A 20,598-nucleotide genomic window follows, 5' to 3' on the forward strand; every position below is an offset into this window, starting at 1 on the left:
CTCTCAAGTGTCTTTGCTTGGGCGATGTTTGCACTACCCCTTGTGGGGGGACTGAGCTCAGTGTAAGCCGCTTGGGGTTGTTCTATGTGACTTTAGTTGCCCGAAGGCTTTGTGCACTGCTTGAGAGGATGAAGATAAAAATGGTGGTGCCCTAATTCCAGCCCTGGAACTGAGAGATTGTGGCCCCTTTCTTCAGTAAGCCCTCAGGGGGAAGTGATCTTACTTTTGTGTGTGCCAAACTCCCGCAGACTCCCGCAGTGCCCACCCACACCGCTCCTCCCCAGGGGAAGGGGAAGGCAGAAGGTCACTGTGTTTCTGCCCTTTGCAGGGCCTCCATACAGAGAGTGGTTGCCAGATTATACCAGAGTTCATGGCAAACCAAGCTAAGAGCCCACTCCTGGGCTCACTGGCTGTAGCTAATTTCCCTGCTCCAATGCTTGGGAACTCTGCCGGCTCAGGCACCCTGTTCTTTCTGTGACCTGTGACGTGAGACCACCCTGTCCCACCCAGGATTCTGCCCCACTTTGCCACCTGAGCACTTTTCAGGCAGGGGCGTCTATCACTGGAGCAGACTTCTAAAAGTTCAGATAGCTATATCACTTTCCTGTAGCTGGCTTATGCTAAATAAGATGGAAATAAATTACAGTTACTTAAATATTTGTTAAAAATCCAAGAGGAAGCATTATACTAAATGTGGAAACTGAAAATCCATTTCCATTATCAAGAGAAAAAAGATAGATATGTTTGCTCCTATTAGCATTGGACATTATTTTCAGGATTCTGGGGAATTCAGAAGGCTAAGAAAATTAATATTGATTATAATTATTAGAAAAGAAGGTGATCTCTTTTAACTAGTGATATGATTGTATAACTAGAAAAACCACGAGATTCTGAAATTATGAGTGTGTTTGGTAAACTGACTAGAAACAATTTAACTATATCTAAGTGAAGAGCTTTGCTCTATACTAGCAATCACCAGCCACAAGTCAGAATATTAAAAATACTTTATTCACATTAGCAACAAAAACTGTGAAACAGAACTAAACATGAAAGGAATAAAGACTATATGCAGAAAACCATAAAAATCTTATGAAGGGTATGCAACATGATCTAACAAATGAAACGATAGTCCACATTTCTGGAGGGAAAGACAAGCAAATATCATGCAAATGTTAACTCTTCCAAAATTATATATTTAATGCAGTTGCATTTAGAGTCAGAGTTTATTTGGAATTGAATAAAAATGATCTTAAAGTTTATATGGAAGATTGTTTAAATTTTTGCCTCCAAAAAAACAAACCAACCAACCTGAGGCTAGCCTAGGAAATTATGAAAAATGAAACTCCTAGAGAGAAATTTGCCCAGAGAGCAATTAAGCTATCTAATCATTATTATTAAAAATTCATGTTGTTGTTGTTATAGGAGTTGTCAAAGAGAACAAAGAAACATAATGGAGAGTAAGAACTATGTCCTAGCATACTCGGGAATGCAGTCTACAGCAACAACAGTTATTGACAGTGGGAAAAGATGGTTGATTTAATAAATTGTTTTGTCCTAATCACTCACTATTTAGGAACAAAATGTGAACTTGAACTCCCATGTCATACATAAGAAATAAGTTCCGGGGCGCCTGGGTGGCTCAGTGGGTTAAAGCCTCTGCCTTCGGCTCAGGTCATGATCCCAGGGTCCTGGGATCGAGCCCACATCCGGCTCTCTGTTCAGCAGGGAGCCTGCTTCCTTCCTCTCTCTCTGCCTGCCTCTCTGCCTACTTGTGATCTCTGTCTGTCAAATAAATAAATAAAATCTTTGAAAAAACAAAAAAAGAAAGAGGTTCCATATGGATTAGAGACTTACATGTAAAAATAATTTTTTAGTAGAACTAGCCTATACTTCTGATTACACATGTTGTGGAATATTTTGGAGCCAGTAAGAATGGAAAGCTACACACCAGACTGTTCTTCCTGCTGGCTACCTGAGGAGATGATAAAGTTGTCAGAGAGGGAGAGTGTGTAATATAAGTATGATTATAAACCAGAAATAATAGAGAAAAAATTAAAAGAAATTGCTATATAAAACCAATATGTATATAATCTGACTAAAATTATTTAAACTATGTAGATATATAAAGAAAGAGGTACTTATTTCGGAGTAGTGGAGTTTCATATTTTTACCTTCTTCCTTATACTCCTTTGAATACATTCAAGTTTTTAAAAATTTTATTTTTAGGTAATCTCTGTACCCAGTGTGGGGCTTGAACTTAAAACCCTGAGATCAAGAGTTGCATGGTCTACGCACTGAGCTAGCCAGGTGCCCCTGAATACATTGAAATTTTAACAAGGAATTTTATTCATATAAATGGGAGAAAACACTATTTTCAATATGAACAAAATAAAATGGATTCTAATAACCATGCTGGAAAGTAATATGATGGAGTATTTATACACTATGATTTAATCATCTTGGCAATTTATATTGCAGTTATTTCATAAAGGTGGCTTGTAGCATTAAAATTTTCATTGTGTCATTATCTTTTTTTTTTTTTTAAAGATTTTATTTATTTATTTATTTGACAGAGAGAGATCACGAGTAGGCAGAGAGGCAGGCAGAGAGAGAGAGAGGAGGAAGCAGGCTCCTGCTGAGTAGAGAGCCCGATGCGGGACTCGATCCCAGGACCCTGAGATCATGACCTGAGCCGAAGGCAGCGGCTTAACCCACTGAGCCACCCAGGCGCCCTCGTTGTGTCATTATCTTAAACCATGAAAAACTAAAGAGAACCATTCATCTATTGTTAGAGAATTAGGTTCTTTTTTTTTTTTTTTTTTTTTACTACTGACATTAATAGTAACAATAATGTAATAACAGGTACTAGAGAATTTAAGAACAGGAGACATCTGTCGGCCTACACCTTTGTGAATAAACTGGTAAAACAAGAAGTAAAGATTTAAATCCTTAGAGCGTTACCCAAAAGAATAGCAAAGAGTAATACTATAATCAATGCCAGAGGAGGACGTGGAAGACAGGTAGTAGTGGTAATAGTGTATTGGCACAAATCCTAGAAAGCTAGTAGGTAAATTCTGAACTTCTGTACTGGGTAGTCAGTATATATTGTTGGTAAAATGAAACATTTCCTAGTACTATGGAAATGACTTAGAAAAACAACATTGCTTATGGAGGAAGGTTGAATGGGAGTCTTTTAAAAAAACTATTTATTTTTGATAGAGTCTGTGTGAGCAGGGAGAGGGGCAGAGGGAGAGAGAATTTCAAGCAGACTCCCTGCTGAAGGTAGAGCCTGACTCGGGGCTCGATCTCACAACCCCGAGATCATGACCTGAGCTGAAACCAAGAGTTATCACTTAACCGACTGAGATACCCAGGCACCCCTGGGAGTCTTTTCTTGAGGTCTGAGTATCACATGCATGTATATCTCTGACACGACAATGTTTAAGTCATTCCTTAGATATTTGGCTACCATTCTTTCACTTGAAAATTTACATTATTTGAAAAAATTAACACCAAATAATACAATTTTTACATTATTTTGTTTTTCCACATTTAGCATACATTTCTTTGGCCAGTGGTTCTCAACTGGGTCCCTCCAGAAAACATGCAGCAATATAACCACTTGGGGGTTTGGATCATGTGTTGGCATCTAATGTGTAGAAGACCAAGATGATACTAAACTCCTACATTGCGAGAGCCCCACAGCAATAAGGAATTATTTGGCTTAAAATTTTCAAAGTGCCAGGGTGGAAGAACTCTGTCTTAGACTAACTGCCACAAAATACATAAGCACAGTAATAATTACACATACAACGCAATTTGAATAGCCTCTTACAAATAATGCTTATTTTCTTCTTTCTTTTTAAAAAGATTTTATTTATTTATCTGAGTGAAAGAGAATTGGTGACAGGGGTAGCAAGAGAGGGCACAAGTGTGGAGGAGAGGGAGAATTAGGCTCCCTGCTGATCGAGACTGATGTGGGGCTCGATCCCAAGACCCTGAGATCATGACCTGAGCTGAAGGCAGAGTGCTTAATGGACTGAGCCACCCAAATCCCTAGTAATGCTTATTTTCTATTGTAAGTTGCAGAGTAGGAAATGCTTATATTAATTTAATTGGTACATTTTAATAACTGAATTCCTTTCTCTTCAAAAAAAATCAGGAGGCACCTTAAGAGATTAAAGGATCGTTCAGTCCAAACTACTTAGTATTAAAATGGGAAAGAAAGTACTTTCTATTATGATCTCACACCTTGTGTGTGTGTGTGTTTTTTAAAGGATTAAAGTAATTTTTTTTAAAGATTTTATTTATTTATTTGACAGAGAGAAATTACAAGTACACTGAGAGGCAGGCAGAGAGAGAGAGAGAAGGAAGCAGGCTCCCTGCCGAGCAGAGAGCCCGATGCGGGACTCGATCCCAGGACCCTGAGATCATGACCTGAGCCGAAGGCAGCGGCCCAACCCACTGAGCCACCCAGGCGCCCTAAAGTAATTTTTTAACTCTGTCAACCGAAAACTTATTTAAAATAAAAGTGAAACAGAGTAAGTTAGAGAGAAACCCTGGCATAACTCATCTGGATTAAATCCCTACAACCTGCATATCAGAGGAAGATCCCAAGGAGATGTCAAATGATGCATCCAAGAGTGTTTCCCACAGAGAGTAAAGTATTTTTTTTTTTTAAGATTTTATTTATTTATTTATTTGACAGACAGAGATCACAAGTAGGCAGAGAGGCAGAGAGGGAGAGAGGAGGAAGCAGGCTCCCTGCTGAGCAGAGAGCCCGATGCAGGGCTCGATCCCAGGACCCTGAGACCATGACCTGAGCCAAAGGCAGAGGCTTTAACCCACTGAGCCACCCAGGCACTCCTAGAATAAAGTATTTTTAAAATAGTATTTTACATCATATACACCATACACAAAAAATGATTTCGAAGTAAATCAAAGACCTAAAGGTAAGAGATAAAATCATAAAACATATAGGTGACTTCTGGTTTCCAGTCCAACTTGAAAAGAGCTTGGAAGTTGTCATTCCCAATGTCCCATAGTGAGAAAAGCTGAAGAATTGGAAAATCAGCAATTCTTCTCAGATTCGTCAGAGAATTGAGATTATGAGGCACATTGTTGCCTTGAAAACTGGAAAGAGAGGTGAATGCCTGGAATCAGAGCTTACCCAGAACAAAAGCCTGTAAAGCAGAAGCCTGCTAAGTAGCTAGTACTGGTAGGAACACTTAATCTGTAATTAATTAATTGGTGGAGGCTTAGTGTAGACTAGCTAGAGAGTTTGACCCTCCAGAGGTCCAGTCTTCTTGTGGGGTGCTCCCACACTTTAATGAGTTTTACTTCTAGGAGTTCTGTTAGGTTCTCTGGTTAAAAAAGAAAAATATCCCCTAGTGCTACTGGCAGGGGAGAGGGAAAGTAACCATTCTGAAAAATAACTGGAACATTTTGTTCACCTTGACAAAAGGCCTTCTCTTAAGGGAAATTGTTTTTACCAGAACCACCCCTTTCTATCACATCACTCAGACTTCTGAATAATAACAGGGGATCACAGCTAAAACTGCAAAGCTCAGATTCTCTCTCTTTTATTTTTATTATTATTATTTTTTATTATATTATGTTAGTCACCATATAGTACATCATTAATTTTGATGTAGTGTTCCATGATTCATTGCGTATCACACCCAGAGCTCCATGGAGTATGAGCCCTCCTTAATACCCATCACTGGGCCATTCCCTACCCACTTCCCCTCTAAAATCTTCAGTTTGTTTCTCTGAGTCCACAGTCTCTCATGGCTCATCTGCCCCTCTAAATCACCCCCTTCATTTTTCCCTTCCTTCTCCTCCCCTATGCTATTCCTTATGTTCCACTAATAAGTGAAACCAGATGATAATGGACTTTCTCCACTTGACTTACTGCATTCAACATAATCTCCTCTAGTCCCATCCATGTTGATGCAAAAGTTGGGTGTTCATCCTTTCTGATGACTGAGTAATATTCCATTGTATATATGGACAATATCTTTATCCTTTTATCTGTTGAAGGGCATCTCCGCTCTTTCCACAGTTTGCCTCTTGTGCTGCTATGAACATTGGGGTGCAGATGGCCCTACTCTTCACTACATTTGTATCTTTGGGGTAAATATCAAGTAGTGCAATTGCTAGGTCATAGGGTAGCTCTATTTTTAATTTTGTGAGGAATCTCCACACTGTTTTCCAAAGTAGCTGTACCAACTTGCATTCCCACCAACAGTGTAAGAGGGTTCCCCTTTCTCTACATCCCCTCCAACATTTGTTGTTTCCTGGCCTGTTAATTTTGGCCATTCTAATTGGTGTAAAGTAGTATCAGTATGGTTTTGATTTGAATTTCCCTGATGGCTAATGATGATGAACACTTTTTCATGTGTCTGTTAGCCATTTGCATGTCTTCTTTGGAGAGGTGTCTGCTCATGTCTTCTGCCCATTTTTTGACTCGATTATTTGTGTTTTTTGGGTGTTGAGTTTGAGAAGTTCCTTATAGATCTTGAATATTAGCCCTTTGTAATGTCATTTTAAAAAAAAAGATCTTATTTATTTATTTGACAGACAGAGATGGCAAGTAGGCAGAGAGACAGGCAGAGAGAGAGGGGGAAGCAGACTCCCTGCTGAGCAGAGAGCCCGATGTGGGGCTCAATCCCAGGACCCTGAGATCATGACCTGAGCCGAAGGCAGAGGCTTAACCCACTGAGCCACCCAGGCACCCCTGTAATGTCATTTGCAAATATCTTCTCCCATTCTGTGGGTTGCCTCTTTGTTTTGTTGACTGTTTCCTTTGCTGTGCAGAAGCTTTTCATCTTGACAAAGTCCCCAAAGTTCATTTTCGCTTTTGTTTCCTTTGCCTTTGGAGACGTGTCTGGAAAGAAGTTGCTGTGGCTGATGTTGAAGGGGTACTGCCTATGTCCTTCTCTAGGATTTTGATGGATTCCTGTTTCACATTGAGGTCTTTCATTCATTTTGAGTTTATCTTTGTGTATGGTGTAAGAGAATGGTCAGATTTCATTCTTCCGTATATAGTTGTCCAATTTCCCCAGCAACATTTATTGAAGAGACTGTCTTTACTGGCACAAAAACCCGACACACAGACCAATGGAACAGAGTAGAGAGCCCAGATATGGTCCCTCAACTCTGTGGTCAAATAATCTTTGACAAAGCAGGAAAGATATCCAATGGAAAAAAGACAGTCTCTTCAGACTGTCTTTCAGGGGGAAATATCTACAGAAAACCAGACAGCAGGGGAGATAAAACCAAGCACACTGGAGGACATTCTAGCCTCTGACTCCTACAGCTCCATCAAACAGTAAACAGCCCAGCTCACAGCCAGGTTAAACACAAACCTGTTTAGCCCAGTTCCTTTTACCCTATTTATAATGTCTGCCTTTTATTTTTTTAAATATATTATTTATTTATTTGACAGAGAGAGAAAGTACAAGCAGAGGGAGCGGCAGAGGGAGAGGGAGAAGCAGGCTCCCTGCAGAGCCAGGAGCACGATGTGGGGCTTGATCCCAGGACCCTGGATCCTGACCTGAGCCGAAGGCAAATGCTTAACTGACTGTCCCACCCAGGTGCCCCTATAATGTCTGACTTTTAACGAAAAAAATTTAAAAACAAACTAAAAGGCAAAAAATACAATTGGAAGAGACAAAGCAAACATCAGAAGCAGATTTAGATATGAGAGAGAGTTGAGGATTATAAAGGCCAGATTTGAAATAACTAATTAATATGCCAAGGGCAGTAATGGAAATAGTGCACAACATGCAAAAACAGATGGAGTATGTAAGCAAAGAGATGGAAACTTTAAGAAAGAACCAGCGAATGGTAGAAATCAAATAAAGTGTAGTAGAGTGAGAAACATAATCTGAGTAGGTCTGTATCTTTTAAAGAAATTCAATCAGCAATTGACCCTCCAAACAGTCCTAGATAGTTTCACTGGTGAATTTTACCAAATGTTTAAGGAAGACGTGATACCAGTTCTCTGTAATCTCTAACAGAAAATAGAAGCAGAGGGAATACTTCTAGCTTATTCTAGGAGGCTAGCATTACCTTAATACTAAAATTGGACAAAAGCATTGCAATAAAGGAAAGCTAAGATCAGTATCTCTTGTGAGCATAAATGCACAGTTCTGCAAGAAAATATTAGTAAACTAAATCCAACAGCATATCAAAAGAATTGTTATACACCATGACCAAATGGAATTTATCCCAAGTATGCAAGGCTGGTTCAGCATTCAAAAATCACTTAGTGTAAACCATCATCACATCAATAGACTCAAGAACAAACAGCATATTATGGTCCTGTTAATATCCTATTTAGTGAAAGCATTTGACAAAATCCAACACCCATTTATGATAAAAGTTCTTAATAAACCAAGAATAGAGGGGAACTTCCTCAGCTTGATAAAGAACATCCACAAAATATATACAGTTAACATCATAATAATGAAGAAACCAAAAGCTCTCTGACTAAGATCAGAAACACGGGAAGGACATCCTCTCTTGCCACTGCTTCATAGCAATGCAGTGGAGGTCCTGGAAGTGAGAAAAAAAGGAACTGATAGGTGTACAAATTGGGACGAGAAAAAGCAAACTGTCTTCATTCTTAGATGACATGATAGTCTAGGTAGAAAATCCCAGAAAGTCAATAATAATAAAACTCCTGGGACTGATAAGACATTAAGATATAGCATTAATATACAAAAGTCGGTTGCTGTCCTGTATACCAAGATGAAAAATTGGAATTTGAAATTAAAAATACACCATTAACATTAGCACAAAGAAAAAAATTCTTGTATATAGAGCTAACAAAACATGTACATGACCTATATGAGGAAAACTGTACTCTGATTTAAAAAAATCAAAGAAGATCTGAATTAGTGGAGAGCTGTTCCTCTCCTGGAAGGAAGACTTAATATCGTTCAGATGTCAGTACTTAACTGGTTATTGTGTGGATAAACTTGATAGGAAACAGTTGTAAAGCAGTTTCATTTTCTCCCACTGCTGCTTGCAAGGATCCTTCGTTGGATCTCTGTTCCTTTCCCTCGGTTCATCTCACAGCTTGATGGTCACTCTCACATACTGAAAAATCAAGTCCAGTCTAATTTAAACTTCTGTCTTTCATCTTATTCAAAGTATCTTCCCCTTGCCCTGACTGGGCCTGATGGAGGTTAAGGAACCAGCAGTGGGAAGGAGTGTAATTTACTCAGTTTATTTTAAAATTATTTAAGAGATGTGTAAGATATTTCTTGCTTGTATTAGTACCTTTAATGTGCCTAAACGATACACAATAAAAAGTTTAGGAGACAAATTTTATTTACGTGAAACATTTAATGGCCGTCAGTGGTTGTGCTGAAATATTGTGAACTAGGAGTATTGTGGGGGTTCAAAAAGGGGGGCTTTGTGGGTAGAATAGTCGTGCCATGTAGAACATAAAGGACAGACAACGAGTGGCAGGTAGAAGCTGATGCCAGCTTCTCTCAAAGCTCTTTCCTTTACGTTCTGCTGGAGTCTGCGTCTCAGAAGGGATTTAGAGAACTTTTGGCTGGTGACATACAATGTAAGAATATACAGAATCTCAAAAATCTCACTAATAAAGTGTAATGTAGATGACATTACAGAATTTGACATTTACTGTGATAATCTTGAAAAATAGAGTATCTACTCCTTGTTAAAAGTCTTCATGAGTTCTTTGCCAGGAAAAAGGTAAATTCTTTACCTTTATTGAAGCACAAATTGATGGACACAGGGCAATATATTATGATGGTGCTAATAACAGAGAGGTAGATACCAGCTTGTGTTTCAAAATCAAGTTGTTCTGGAGATAGTGTTGCTGATTTTGTTTTCTTATCTCTTTGAAAGGTGGTTTGTTGCAGTTATAAACAAACAGTGAACATATGCAAATGTATCTGGAAGGAATGCTTTCAGCTGCTAGCAACAAAATATTCAATGTGTTTCTAATCAAATAAGGTTTTATTTTTCTTGTAAAAAGTCTAGAAGAATGATGTCCTGGTATATGCTATAGCATGTGTGAACCTTGAAAACATGCTAAGAGAAAGAAGTCAGACACAAAAAGGCACATGCTGTGTCTTCATTTAAAAAAAAAAAAAAGATAAACTTTATTTATCTATTTATTTGACAGAGATCACAAGTAGGCAGAGAGGCAGGCAGAGAGAGAGGGGGAAGCAGGCTCCCTGCCGAGCAGAGAGCCTGACACGGGGCTTGATCCCAGGACTCTGAGATCATGACCTGAGCTGAAGGCAGAGAAGCTTAACCTACTGAGCCACCCAGGCGCCCCCTGTGTCTTCATTCTATATGAAATATCTGGAATGGGCAAATGTCAGAAAGCAGATTAGTAGCTGTGAGGGGCTGGGGTGGCAGGATGTGGATTTGTAGGGGTATATAGCATTGAGTATGAGAAACCCATTTATTTACTAGAGCAATCTTATTACTTCTAAAATTTTCCTATTTATTATGTATTTGGTTTGCATTACTTTTTCTTTCATGGTGAGTGAAGACTCCTAACCAAAGTAGTGGTTTACATTTTCCCTTGAATATTCAGATTTTTAAAAAAATTTTTATTTATTTATTTGACAGAGAGAACAAGAGAGCACAAGCAGGCAGAGCAGCAGCGGGAGAGGGAGAAGCAGGCTCCCTACTGAGCAGGGAGCCCGATGTGGAGCTCAATCCCAGGACCCTGGGATCACGACCCGAGCCAAAGGCAGTCACTTAACCAGCTGAGCCACCCAGGCGCCCCACATATTCAGTTTTAAAAAATTATTTTGGTATTGTGTTTTTGGTGCATGGGGATTCTTTCTTCACTGTGGGTTATACCGTTGTTCATAAAGTGTCCTATAATAGTCTTCACACCTTTAAAAAAAAAAGATGGCTTCTTTGTTAGCATCTGCCTGGTTTGTCTGTTTATCCTTTTGTTTTCAATCTTTTTGAGTCACTTTTTAAAAATTTCATTTTTAAAAAAGATATTTATTTATTTGACAGAGAGGGAGAGAGAGAGAGAGAGAGAGACAGGGAGAGAGGGAGCACAAGCAGAGGGAGTGGGGGAGGGAGAAGCAGGCTCCCCACTGAGCAGAGAGCCGGATGCGGGGCTCCATCCCAGGATACTGGGATCCTGACCTGCGCTCAAGACAGATGCTTAAGGACTGAGCTACCCAGGCACCCCTCATTTCATTTTCTTTAAAAGATTTTATTTGAGAGAAAGAGGGAGAGTGAGAGCAAGAGAGAGCACAGATAAGAGGGAGTGGGAGAAGAAAGGGTGAAGCGGGCTCCGTGCTGAGCAGGGAGCCCAACGCTGGACTCCAGCCCGGGGTCTCGGCTCGTGACCTGAGCTGAAGGCAGACGCCCAGGCACCCAAGTTACTTTATTTTAGATATGTCTATATCTGTGAGAGTTTTCTTTTAATAATTTGTCTTATTTACAATTTTGCTTTTAATGTTTCATCTTTAATCTGTAATTATTTTCACAATATTGGTCTTTTCCTGTCCTTTACCACATAGTCTGTATTTTTCTTTGTTTTATTGTTGTTTTCCTGGCTCTTAGGATAACTTGAAGGATTTTAATTTTATTTTAGTGGTTAGCTTGTAATGTTGAGGTTACTTAACATCTCTATTTTTTGATTTAGTGACCTTAAAATAAAGCAGTATCTATTGGCTTTCAGCTGTGGTATGAGATTTTTGGCTCAATTATAATTTCCTCATTTCTCTGCCAAGATTTTGTCAGAAATGTGTTCATGGTAGCAGTCCTTGAGCCTGTTTGCACCCAACTCTTTTATGAAACTCATTCCTCTGGTCACCCTAAAATAGTTGAAGCCCATCAGCCTTGAATGAAAAGCTAGGTAGTACCATTTGATTATAATGCACCGGTTTGAATTTACGTTCATATCTTATACCTGGAATTTAAGAATTTTAGCCTTTAACAATGTATTTTAGGGCGCCTGGGTGGCTCAGTGGGTTAAGCTGCTGCCTTCAGCTCAGGTCATGATCTCAGAGTCCTGGGATCGAGTCCCGCATCGGGCTCTCTGCTCAGCAGAGAGTCGGCTTCCTCGTCTCTCTATCTGCCTGCCTCTCCATCTACTTGTGATTTCTCTCTGTCAAATAAATAAATAAAATCTTTAAAAAAAACAAACAAACAAAAAAAAAACAATGTATTTTAAAAGTATTATTAGATTACTTGTGACTGGGTAATTCAACTCCCAAATGCCTAGCCTTTTTTTTTAATTAAAAAATTTTAATTGAAGTATAGTTAACATGCAATGTTATCTTAGTTTTCAGTATATAACACATTGATTCAGCAATTCGATACATCACCCAGTGCCCATCACAATACACGCAGTCACCATTTGTCACCATACAACATTATTCCAGTGTTATTGACTGTATTTCCCGTGCTGTACTTTTCGTCTCAGTGACTTACGTATTCTATGACTGGAAGTGGGAAGTTTGAGCCTCTCAATCCCTTTATCTGTTTACCTGACCTCCCACCCCCTTTCCCTCTGGCAACGACCACCGGTTTATTTTCTGTCTTTAAGAGTCCATTTTGTTTGGTTGTTTGCTTTTCTTTTTTCTTTTTTTTTTAGATTCCACATGTAAGTGAAATCATACGGTATTTTGTCTTTCTTTGTCTGACTTACTTCACTTAGCATAATACCCTTTAGGTCCATCCAGGTTGTTATAAATGGCAAGATATCATTCTTTTTTATGGCTGAGTAATATTCTAATATATATATATATTAGATATATATGATATGTATTATATATTCTATATATTATTATATATTACATATATATATGAACAAATCGCATATTCTTTATCGATTCATCCTTTGGTGGACACTTGGATCGTCTCCATATCTTGGCTGATGTAAAAAATGCTCCAATACACATATAGTACATATCTCCATATTAAAGTATTGTTTCTCCTTGTGAGGTTTGGGAACCTTGCTCTTCCTCCCTGACTAGGGGGGAAAGTTCATCCTTTTTAGATGAGAGCCTATTCCTCTCCCTTTTTCTCAGCTGTATCTTACTCACTGTTAGTGGTGAGGAGTTGTAATGAATTTCTCCTTTTTTTTTTTTTTTAAGATTTTATTCATTTATTAGAGATAGAGAGAGAGATAGAGAGCACAAGCAGGGGGAGCGGCAGAGGGAGAGGAAGAAGCAGACTCCCTGCAGAGCAGGGGGCCCAGTGCAGGGCTAGATGCCAGGACCCTGGGATCATGACCTGAGCCAAAGGCAGACACTTAACCGACTAAGCCACCCAGGTGCCCTGACTTTCTCCTTTTTGGTTAGGAATGTCCTTTGTTCCCACCAGCTATCGGGACAATAAGAGGCATTATGGCAGTTTGCCTTCATTTCCCTCTTCCCTGTGGGTTGCTGTCTGTTGAAGATGCACTCATTTAGGGGAGGAGCATTTGCTCCTAGTCCCACATTTGGAACTAGAAAAATAGTCTAACCCATTCTGTGAGTTTTGTTTCAGTCTGTTATAGTTGAATTTTTATTTTCCTAATGGGTGGCTTTTATATTTAAATTAGCAATATTTATGTTTGTTTTTATAATTGTTAGCCTTACTTTCATTCTTTTTTTTTTTATTAAAGATTTTATTTATTTATTGGACAGACAGAATCACAAGCAGGCAGAGAGGCAGGCAGAGAGAGAGGAGGAAGCAGGCTCCCCGCCGAGCAGAGAGCCCGATGCAGGACTCAGTCCCAAGACCCTGGGACCATGACCTGAGCCGAAGGCAGAGGCTTTAACCCACTGAGCCACCCAGGCGCCCCCTTTCTTCCATTCTTAAGTGAATTACTTTCCATTAGTCTTTTCATTTTATACCATGAATTTTGGTTTCTTCATTTCCTTTTGTTCATTACCTCTTATGTCTTCTCATCTTCTGCTTCTGCATGAACTTTCTGAAATTTCTGACACTTTTGTTCTCTAACTTTAAATACTAAGTTTAAAGGTCTGTAAACATTCTTTAATCTTTTCTTTAACCTTTTCTTCCACATTCCTTGGTCTTCTGTTGCGGTTTTATTGGGAGCCTCAGTTGATAGACAACTCTACCTACCCATCACTCTGTACTTAGTTTCTTTACCCCCCTCATTCTATTTAGGATTTATGGCCATTCATTTCACTCACTTTTTTTTTCTTTAAGATTTTATTTATGTTTTAGAGAGAGAGAGAGAAAGAGAGAGCACGAGCACAAGCGGGATGGAGCAAGGGCAGAGGGCGAGGGAGAAGCAGAGTCCTTTCTGAGCAGGGAGCCTGACACCAGGCTCAGTCCCAGGGGATTGCATCCTGAGCCAAAGAGAAATAAATGCCCAATTGACTGAGCCACCCAGGTGCCCTTAACTTACTTCTGCTAATACCCTAATCCAGTGGTTTTCAGACTGTGGTCCAAGGATTTCTGGGGGTTGATGGTTAAAACCCTGATTAGGTTACCTATGAAGAGCTTGTGGATTGAGGATAGAGTTCTGGCTCAGCACTGAAATCATAGGGAAGAATAATAGTGTGGTGTGTTTTGTTTTGTTTTTGTTTGTTTGTTTGTTTTAGAAGAATAGAGTTTAAAGGCTTTCAGGAAGAGGGAAGCTAGTGATGGATTCGGGGTGCATAATCAGAGGAAGAGGATGGTTGCTGAAGCAGGAGGACTGCTCAGAGATCAGGTGAAACCGGGGGAGTGGAATTCCGCTCCTAGGTCTGGACTGATCACTGCGGGAGCACTTGGGTTGGGCAGTGGACGCGAAGGCAGATCTGTGATTGGAGAGGAGTGAGTGAGTGGTTCCCTGCGCAAGTCTGCAAGGACAGGCTGTCCAGGGGAGGAGAGAAGAGGGTAGTTGTTAGAATCCTCAAACCTCTGCTTGGTTTTTTTTTTTTTTTAATTAATTTCTTTTCAGCGTAACAGAATTCATTGTTTATGCACCACACCCAGTGCTCCATGCCATACGTGCACTCCATAATACCTACCACCGGGCTCCCCCAACCTCCCACCCACCCCACTTCAAAACCCTCAGGTTGTTTTTCAGAGTCCATAGTCTCTCATGGTTCATCTCCCCTCCGTTTTACCTGCAGCTTCCCCAGCTCAGCTTGGGCACGCCTGGAGCTGGGACTTCCATTTCGTCTTGCTGTGGCTCTCATTTCCCTTATATTCTCTACTCCATTTACGGGGTCATCCTCCTGTGAATTCTGTCTCCACATGTAACTCTATTCGAGGAACTTCCATCAAGAGGGAATATTTTTGTGCTTTTACCACCCATCTGCTTACCTACCTGCAGTGGAACTCAAATGTTCTGTCCTCTTCTGCTTTGGCTCCTCCTCCTTCTGACGAGGGATACATTTATTTCCAGCTCCTTACCTTGAACACGCTGCTTTAGCACTTCTCCTTTTTCTTTCTTGCATTAGTAATTTTTCTTTCTACCTGATTTTTATTGCAATTATGTGTGACTTTTCTCATCTTAAAAAAAAAAAAATCCTCTTCATAGTTCCCATCACATTTCTTTTGCTTTCCTTTCCTATAAAATTCCTGGAAAGAACTGTCGATATACATTTTATTTTCAATTCTTCTTCTGTCTTAATTTACTTCAGTCAGGGTTTTATGTTCACTGCTTCAGAAAAACAGCTCTTGTCAAGGTCACTGATGACCTCCACGTTGCTAAATCCAGTTGTCAATTCTCAGCGCTCATCTTACTTGGCCTGTCAGCGGCATTTGACACGGCTGATAATTCCCTTTTCTTACATGAACTTTCTTCATTTGGCTTTTGGGATGTCACAGTCTCTTGCTTGCCTCCTACCTGCTGACTGCTGCTTCTCAGTTAGCGCTTCCTGATTCCTTCTGTCAAGTTGACCTCTAAATATTTGAGAGGTCTGAGGCTTGGTTCTCAGACTTCTCTGGTTGTACTCACTCCCTAGGATGGAAATCTTATCTGGTCTTAGGGCCTTAAATACCTATCTGATTATGTGCCCCCCTGGTCCTCACCTTTGGAAAAAAAAAAAAAAATCTAGCCAGGCTCCTTCCCTTGGATTGTACAGATTTTTATAACCAACAGTTTATCTGCCCTCTCTTCCTCAGTGAATAGGAGGGATTTCACGTTCAGTGGTGTACCCTGTACTTTTTATCTCCAAAGCAAAATAACTACTCATAATCTTTCCTGCCTGAGAAAATGGCCACTTTCTCTTTCCAGTTTTCTAGGTCAAGACTCATCCCTGCAAACCCTGTCAAGTCTGTTTTCAAAACATACCCAGAACTTGGTAATTTTTGATATTTCTATGACACAGGGCCAAGTGACCTCTCTTCTGGATGATTGCAGTACACTCCTGACTCGTCTGTCCGCTGCAGTCTGTGTCCCTTCTCAGTTACTTTCCACATTGTACCTACAGTGAGGCTTTTGCCCTCTATCAGATCCTGTCACCCGTCTGCTTAGAGTCCCACCATGCATTCTTACCTCACTCAGCATGAAAATGAACTCTGCACTGTTTGTGAGAACTGACACATAGTGCAAACTCCTGTGAGACCTCATCTCTTCTCCCCTCTCGCTGTTTGAACACACCAGGCTTTTCCTGTCTCAGACCCTTGGTGTGACTGTTCTCTAGGCACTGAGTACCTCCCTCCAGATTTCTGCATGTCTTTCTCTTTCTTCTCCCACAAGTCCTTCTTCAGAGACCACCATATTAGTGAGGCAGCCTCCCCACCCCCGCTCGTACTCCCTGTTCCCTTAGTCCTGCACCAGTCATCATCTGTCCCCTCGTCTGCTTATTGATCGGCGGTTTCTTAGCCCAAGTGAGTGCAAGAGCTTTGTTTTGTTCACTGTTGTGTGCTCAGTTCTGAAAAGAGTGCCTGGTGTGCAGTAAGCTCATGACAAGTAATTGCTGAGTGAATCGAATTTCAGGTAGCTTCTGTCATAAATATTAATTCCTTTGGTCATTCGATCCCTCTGACTTGAACCTCGTAAGTCACAGGGTTCTGGCCAGTTACCCTCTTTCCAGTGGTCTTGCAACCCTATTCAGGCTTCACCATTCCATTGTAAACAATCTCCCCTGACCCTTAACATCTTCTTAGAAGACCCCCTCTCTTCACATTTCTTCACTGATGATGGGTTTCCTTTTTGATCCATTTTCCCTACTCCAAACGATTTTGGGAGAAAGTAGTGATGGTGTTAATATTCTCTTATCCATCTGGAGTTCTTAACGGGCTCCCAGCAGCAGGCCAGTTTGATGCTTTTGACTCTTGGCTCCTTTTTGTTTTTGTTTTTTAAGATTTTATTTACTTACTTGACAGAGACAGCGAGAGAGTGAATACAAGCAGGGGAAGTGGGAGAGGGAGACGCAGGCTTCTGCTGAGCGGGGAGCCTGATGCGGGCTAGATCCCAGAACCCCGGGACCGTGACCTGAGCCGAAGGCAGATGCTTAATGACTGAGCTACCCAGGTGTCCTCTTGGCTCCTTTTTGGTCACTGTCCTTATTGTCAGTTGTCACTTTCCCACTCCACTTATATTGGAAGAATTGTGACATCATGAGACTCACGGTCTTCCTCTTCATTGTCCATTTGTCATTTTGTGGATGACATTGTGTAGTGTCTGTTCACACCCAGATCCAAGGTCATTTTCAGTCATGTGGGCAACAATCCTCCTTCAGAAATCTATGCATAGGGGTGGTCCCTAGACTACCATCACTTGGAATTTTTTCATTTGAGGGTATTCAAACCTATTTTTACTTTGATCCATAGCCCTAGTAAGACTATTTCTAGCACCCTTGGTCTTGGACTGTAATGAGATCTCCTATCCTTGACCCATCCTCTTTTACCTGTCATCCCCATAAAATTAGATGGAATTTAATTTGAATTTAATATTAAAATTAAGTTTCTCATTCAGCTGCTATTTTTTTTTTGATATGTGGTATATTTATTGAATCATTATTCCCCCCTACATTGATTTGTGATGCCTCCTGTATGTAGAACTAACTTATATAATTTTTTTATGATAGAATGTTTCATTTATCTGTCAAGTTTTGGGGCCATCACACTCTAAATGTTATTGGAGCTTTATAGTATGTTCGATATTTGGAAGGGATAGTAGCATCTCATTGACTTTAGTTTTTAGAATTGTTGGTGTTGGTCTGACTCTTTACACTTCCAAAATATCTAAAAATTTTTACTTTTTAATAGATCAAATCATTCTTGCCTATAAATACCAACGGTGTATCTTCTATAATTTTTAAAAATAAATGCAACAAATGTAAGTGAGTTGTTAATTTTATTTTTCAGATATGTTTCCTTCTTTTTGCCGTTCTCTACATTGTTTCTTACTTCATCATCAGAAGATACAAGAGAAAATCAGGCAAGTAGAAACACTGTAGCTAAAACTTAGATCATCATGCCGGGCGGTCTGTGGTGTATGGGCTAAATACTATGCCAGTATGGAGCATATATATTCAGTATGGCCATGATTGAAGGACACAATAGCTTGGTACTGAGAGTAGACAGTTACCTTCAGGGATCTGACTGCTTGCAGGGTCCTCATTCTCTTAGACCTGAACCCTTGTTTACCATTGTTCTGATGTCCAAGAGTAGTGTGGGGCTGTTCAGTATCTGGAAAGTTCTAGAGTTTATAAGGATATATGTGTTCTTGTGACTGGCTCTGAGTCTGAACAGCATACTTTCCATCCTTACTCTGACTACTAGACTATCTTTTCTTTCTCTAAAGTGATATAGAATTTAGAATCTCCATGATACCATTTAGTATCAATTGAGGATTCAATTTTATATTTTTATTTTTATTATTTCATATATATCCTGTATACCAGAGGATCTACTAAATCTTTATTCCTTTTTTATTAAAAATTATTATTCTAAAAAGATTTTATTAATTTGAGAGAGAAAGAGAGAGAGAGAGACAGAGAGAACACAAGCAGGGGAAGAGGCAGAGGGAGAAATAGACTCCCCTTGAGCCAGGAGCCGAAAGTGGGGCTCAATCCCAGGACCTGGAGACCATGACCTGAGCTGAAGGCAGATGCCAACCATCTGAGCCACTCAGGCACCCTATTATTATTTTTTTTGAAGATTTTATTTATTTTGAAGATTAATTATTTTTGAAGATTTTATTCTATTCACTGTATGACAGTGAATAAAATCTTCATATACACAAGCATGTGCATGAGTGGGGGGAGGTGCAGAGGGAGAGGGACAAAGAGATTCTCTGCTGAGCAGGGAGCCTGGTGTGGGGCTTGATCCCAGGACCCTGGGATCATGACCTGAGCTGAAGGCAGATGCTTGACTGACTGAATCACCGAGGCATACAATCCCTTCTTCTTTTTCTTTTTTTTAAATGAACTTTGTGCTAATTAAGTCACAGGTTTTTGTGCCAGGGTTTTGTAAGGATCTGAACAATGGCCTTACTGCCTTCTGTTAAATCTCAGCTATTTTTTATAAATCACAGGATTTTCTGCCTGTGGTGCTGGGCTCACAGTAGGTACCATGTGAATACTTAAGGATTCCATATAATAGGAACTCTTCATGTTATAATAATAAAAAACTTGTTGGAATTTTGAAAGCAATTAGGAAATAGTACTGGCTCTAGTGTTTTAGTTTGGCTCTATGATTACGATAAAAAACTTTTTGGAATCTATAAGCTTTAAAAAATTTGAAGACCTGCAGATTCAACACAGTATATTAGCTGTTTTTACACATGTTTTGGCATCAGGTTTTAATGATTATAGACACAGAAGCAGGGGGAGAAAGAGAATTAATGAATATAAACCCATCATTTTAGGGGAAATTAGGGGATGATGAGCAGGAAAATTGGAGATGAGAGGATTAAGATGGTTTTTAAATATTTATTTATTTTGAGTGTGGGTGAGCAAGGGTGGGGGGCAGAGACAGAAGGGGAGAGAGAGTCCCAAGCAGATTCCCCTTACCTTTTCACTGAGCGTAGAGCCTGACTCAGGGCCTGCTCCATGACCCCGAGACCATGACCCTAGTGGAGGTCAAGAGCTGGATACCCAACAGACTGAGTACCGGGACAACCCATTAGATGATTTTTAAAGTAATGGCAGGGAGGGGTGATGAATACCTTGGACTTAGTAGAATTTAGGGAGAAGAATTGAAATTCATATGAAGCTATTAAAACATTCTTAAGTAGTTGATGGTTAATTGGGGGTATGCACAACAGTATAAAAATTAATTGTGACTGTCCTTTTGGTTGTAATGCTATTTTGGCAGCCTGTAATTAAGAATGGAGATTGGAGGGGCGCCCGGGTAGCTCAGTGGGTTAAAGCCTCTGCCTTCAGCTCAGGTCATGGTCTCAGGGCCCTGGGATCGAGTCCCACATCGGGCTCTCTGCTCAGTGGGGAACCTGCTTCCCTTCCTCTCTCTGTCTGACTCTCTGCCTGCTTGTGATTTCTGTCTGTCAAATAAATAAGTAAAATCTAAAAAAAAAAAGAAAAAAGAATGGAGATTGGGGTCAGAATGGCTCATATGAACCATCGACATGGAAGCCGGTAGACTCTCATAATAATTACAGAGACCTAGAGAGAGAGAGAGCCTTTGAGGACACCCCAGTTAGGTATTGAGGAGAAGGAG

The 20,598-nt window shown here is 40.1% G+C and overlaps 1 protein-coding gene across 4 annotated transcripts in view; it reads left to right on the forward strand.

Annotated features, from left to right (window-relative positions):
- The window catches only part of LMBR1 (limb development membrane protein 1), a 160,503-nt gene that overhangs the window by 17,428 nt on the left and 122,477 nt on the right, over positions 1-20,598 (forward strand). For 2 of the 4 annotated variants that reach the window (XM_059396008.1, XM_059396009.1), the window contains exon 2: positions 18,286-18,358. The exons of the other annotated variants lie outside the window; for them this stretch is intronic. In XM_059396008.1, coding sequence (XP_059251991.1) covers positions 18,286-18,358 — 73 coding nt within the window. The remainder of the gene's footprint in view (positions 1-18,285; positions 18,359-20,598) is intronic. 4 annotated transcript variants of the gene reach the window in all.

This window comes from Mustela nigripes, chromosome 4 (genome assembly GCF_022355385.1).
Source record: "Mustela nigripes isolate SB6536 chromosome 4, MUSNIG.SB6536, whole genome shotgun sequence".
Taxonomy (NCBI): domain Eukaryota; kingdom Metazoa; phylum Chordata; class Mammalia; order Carnivora; family Mustelidae; genus Mustela; species Mustela nigripes.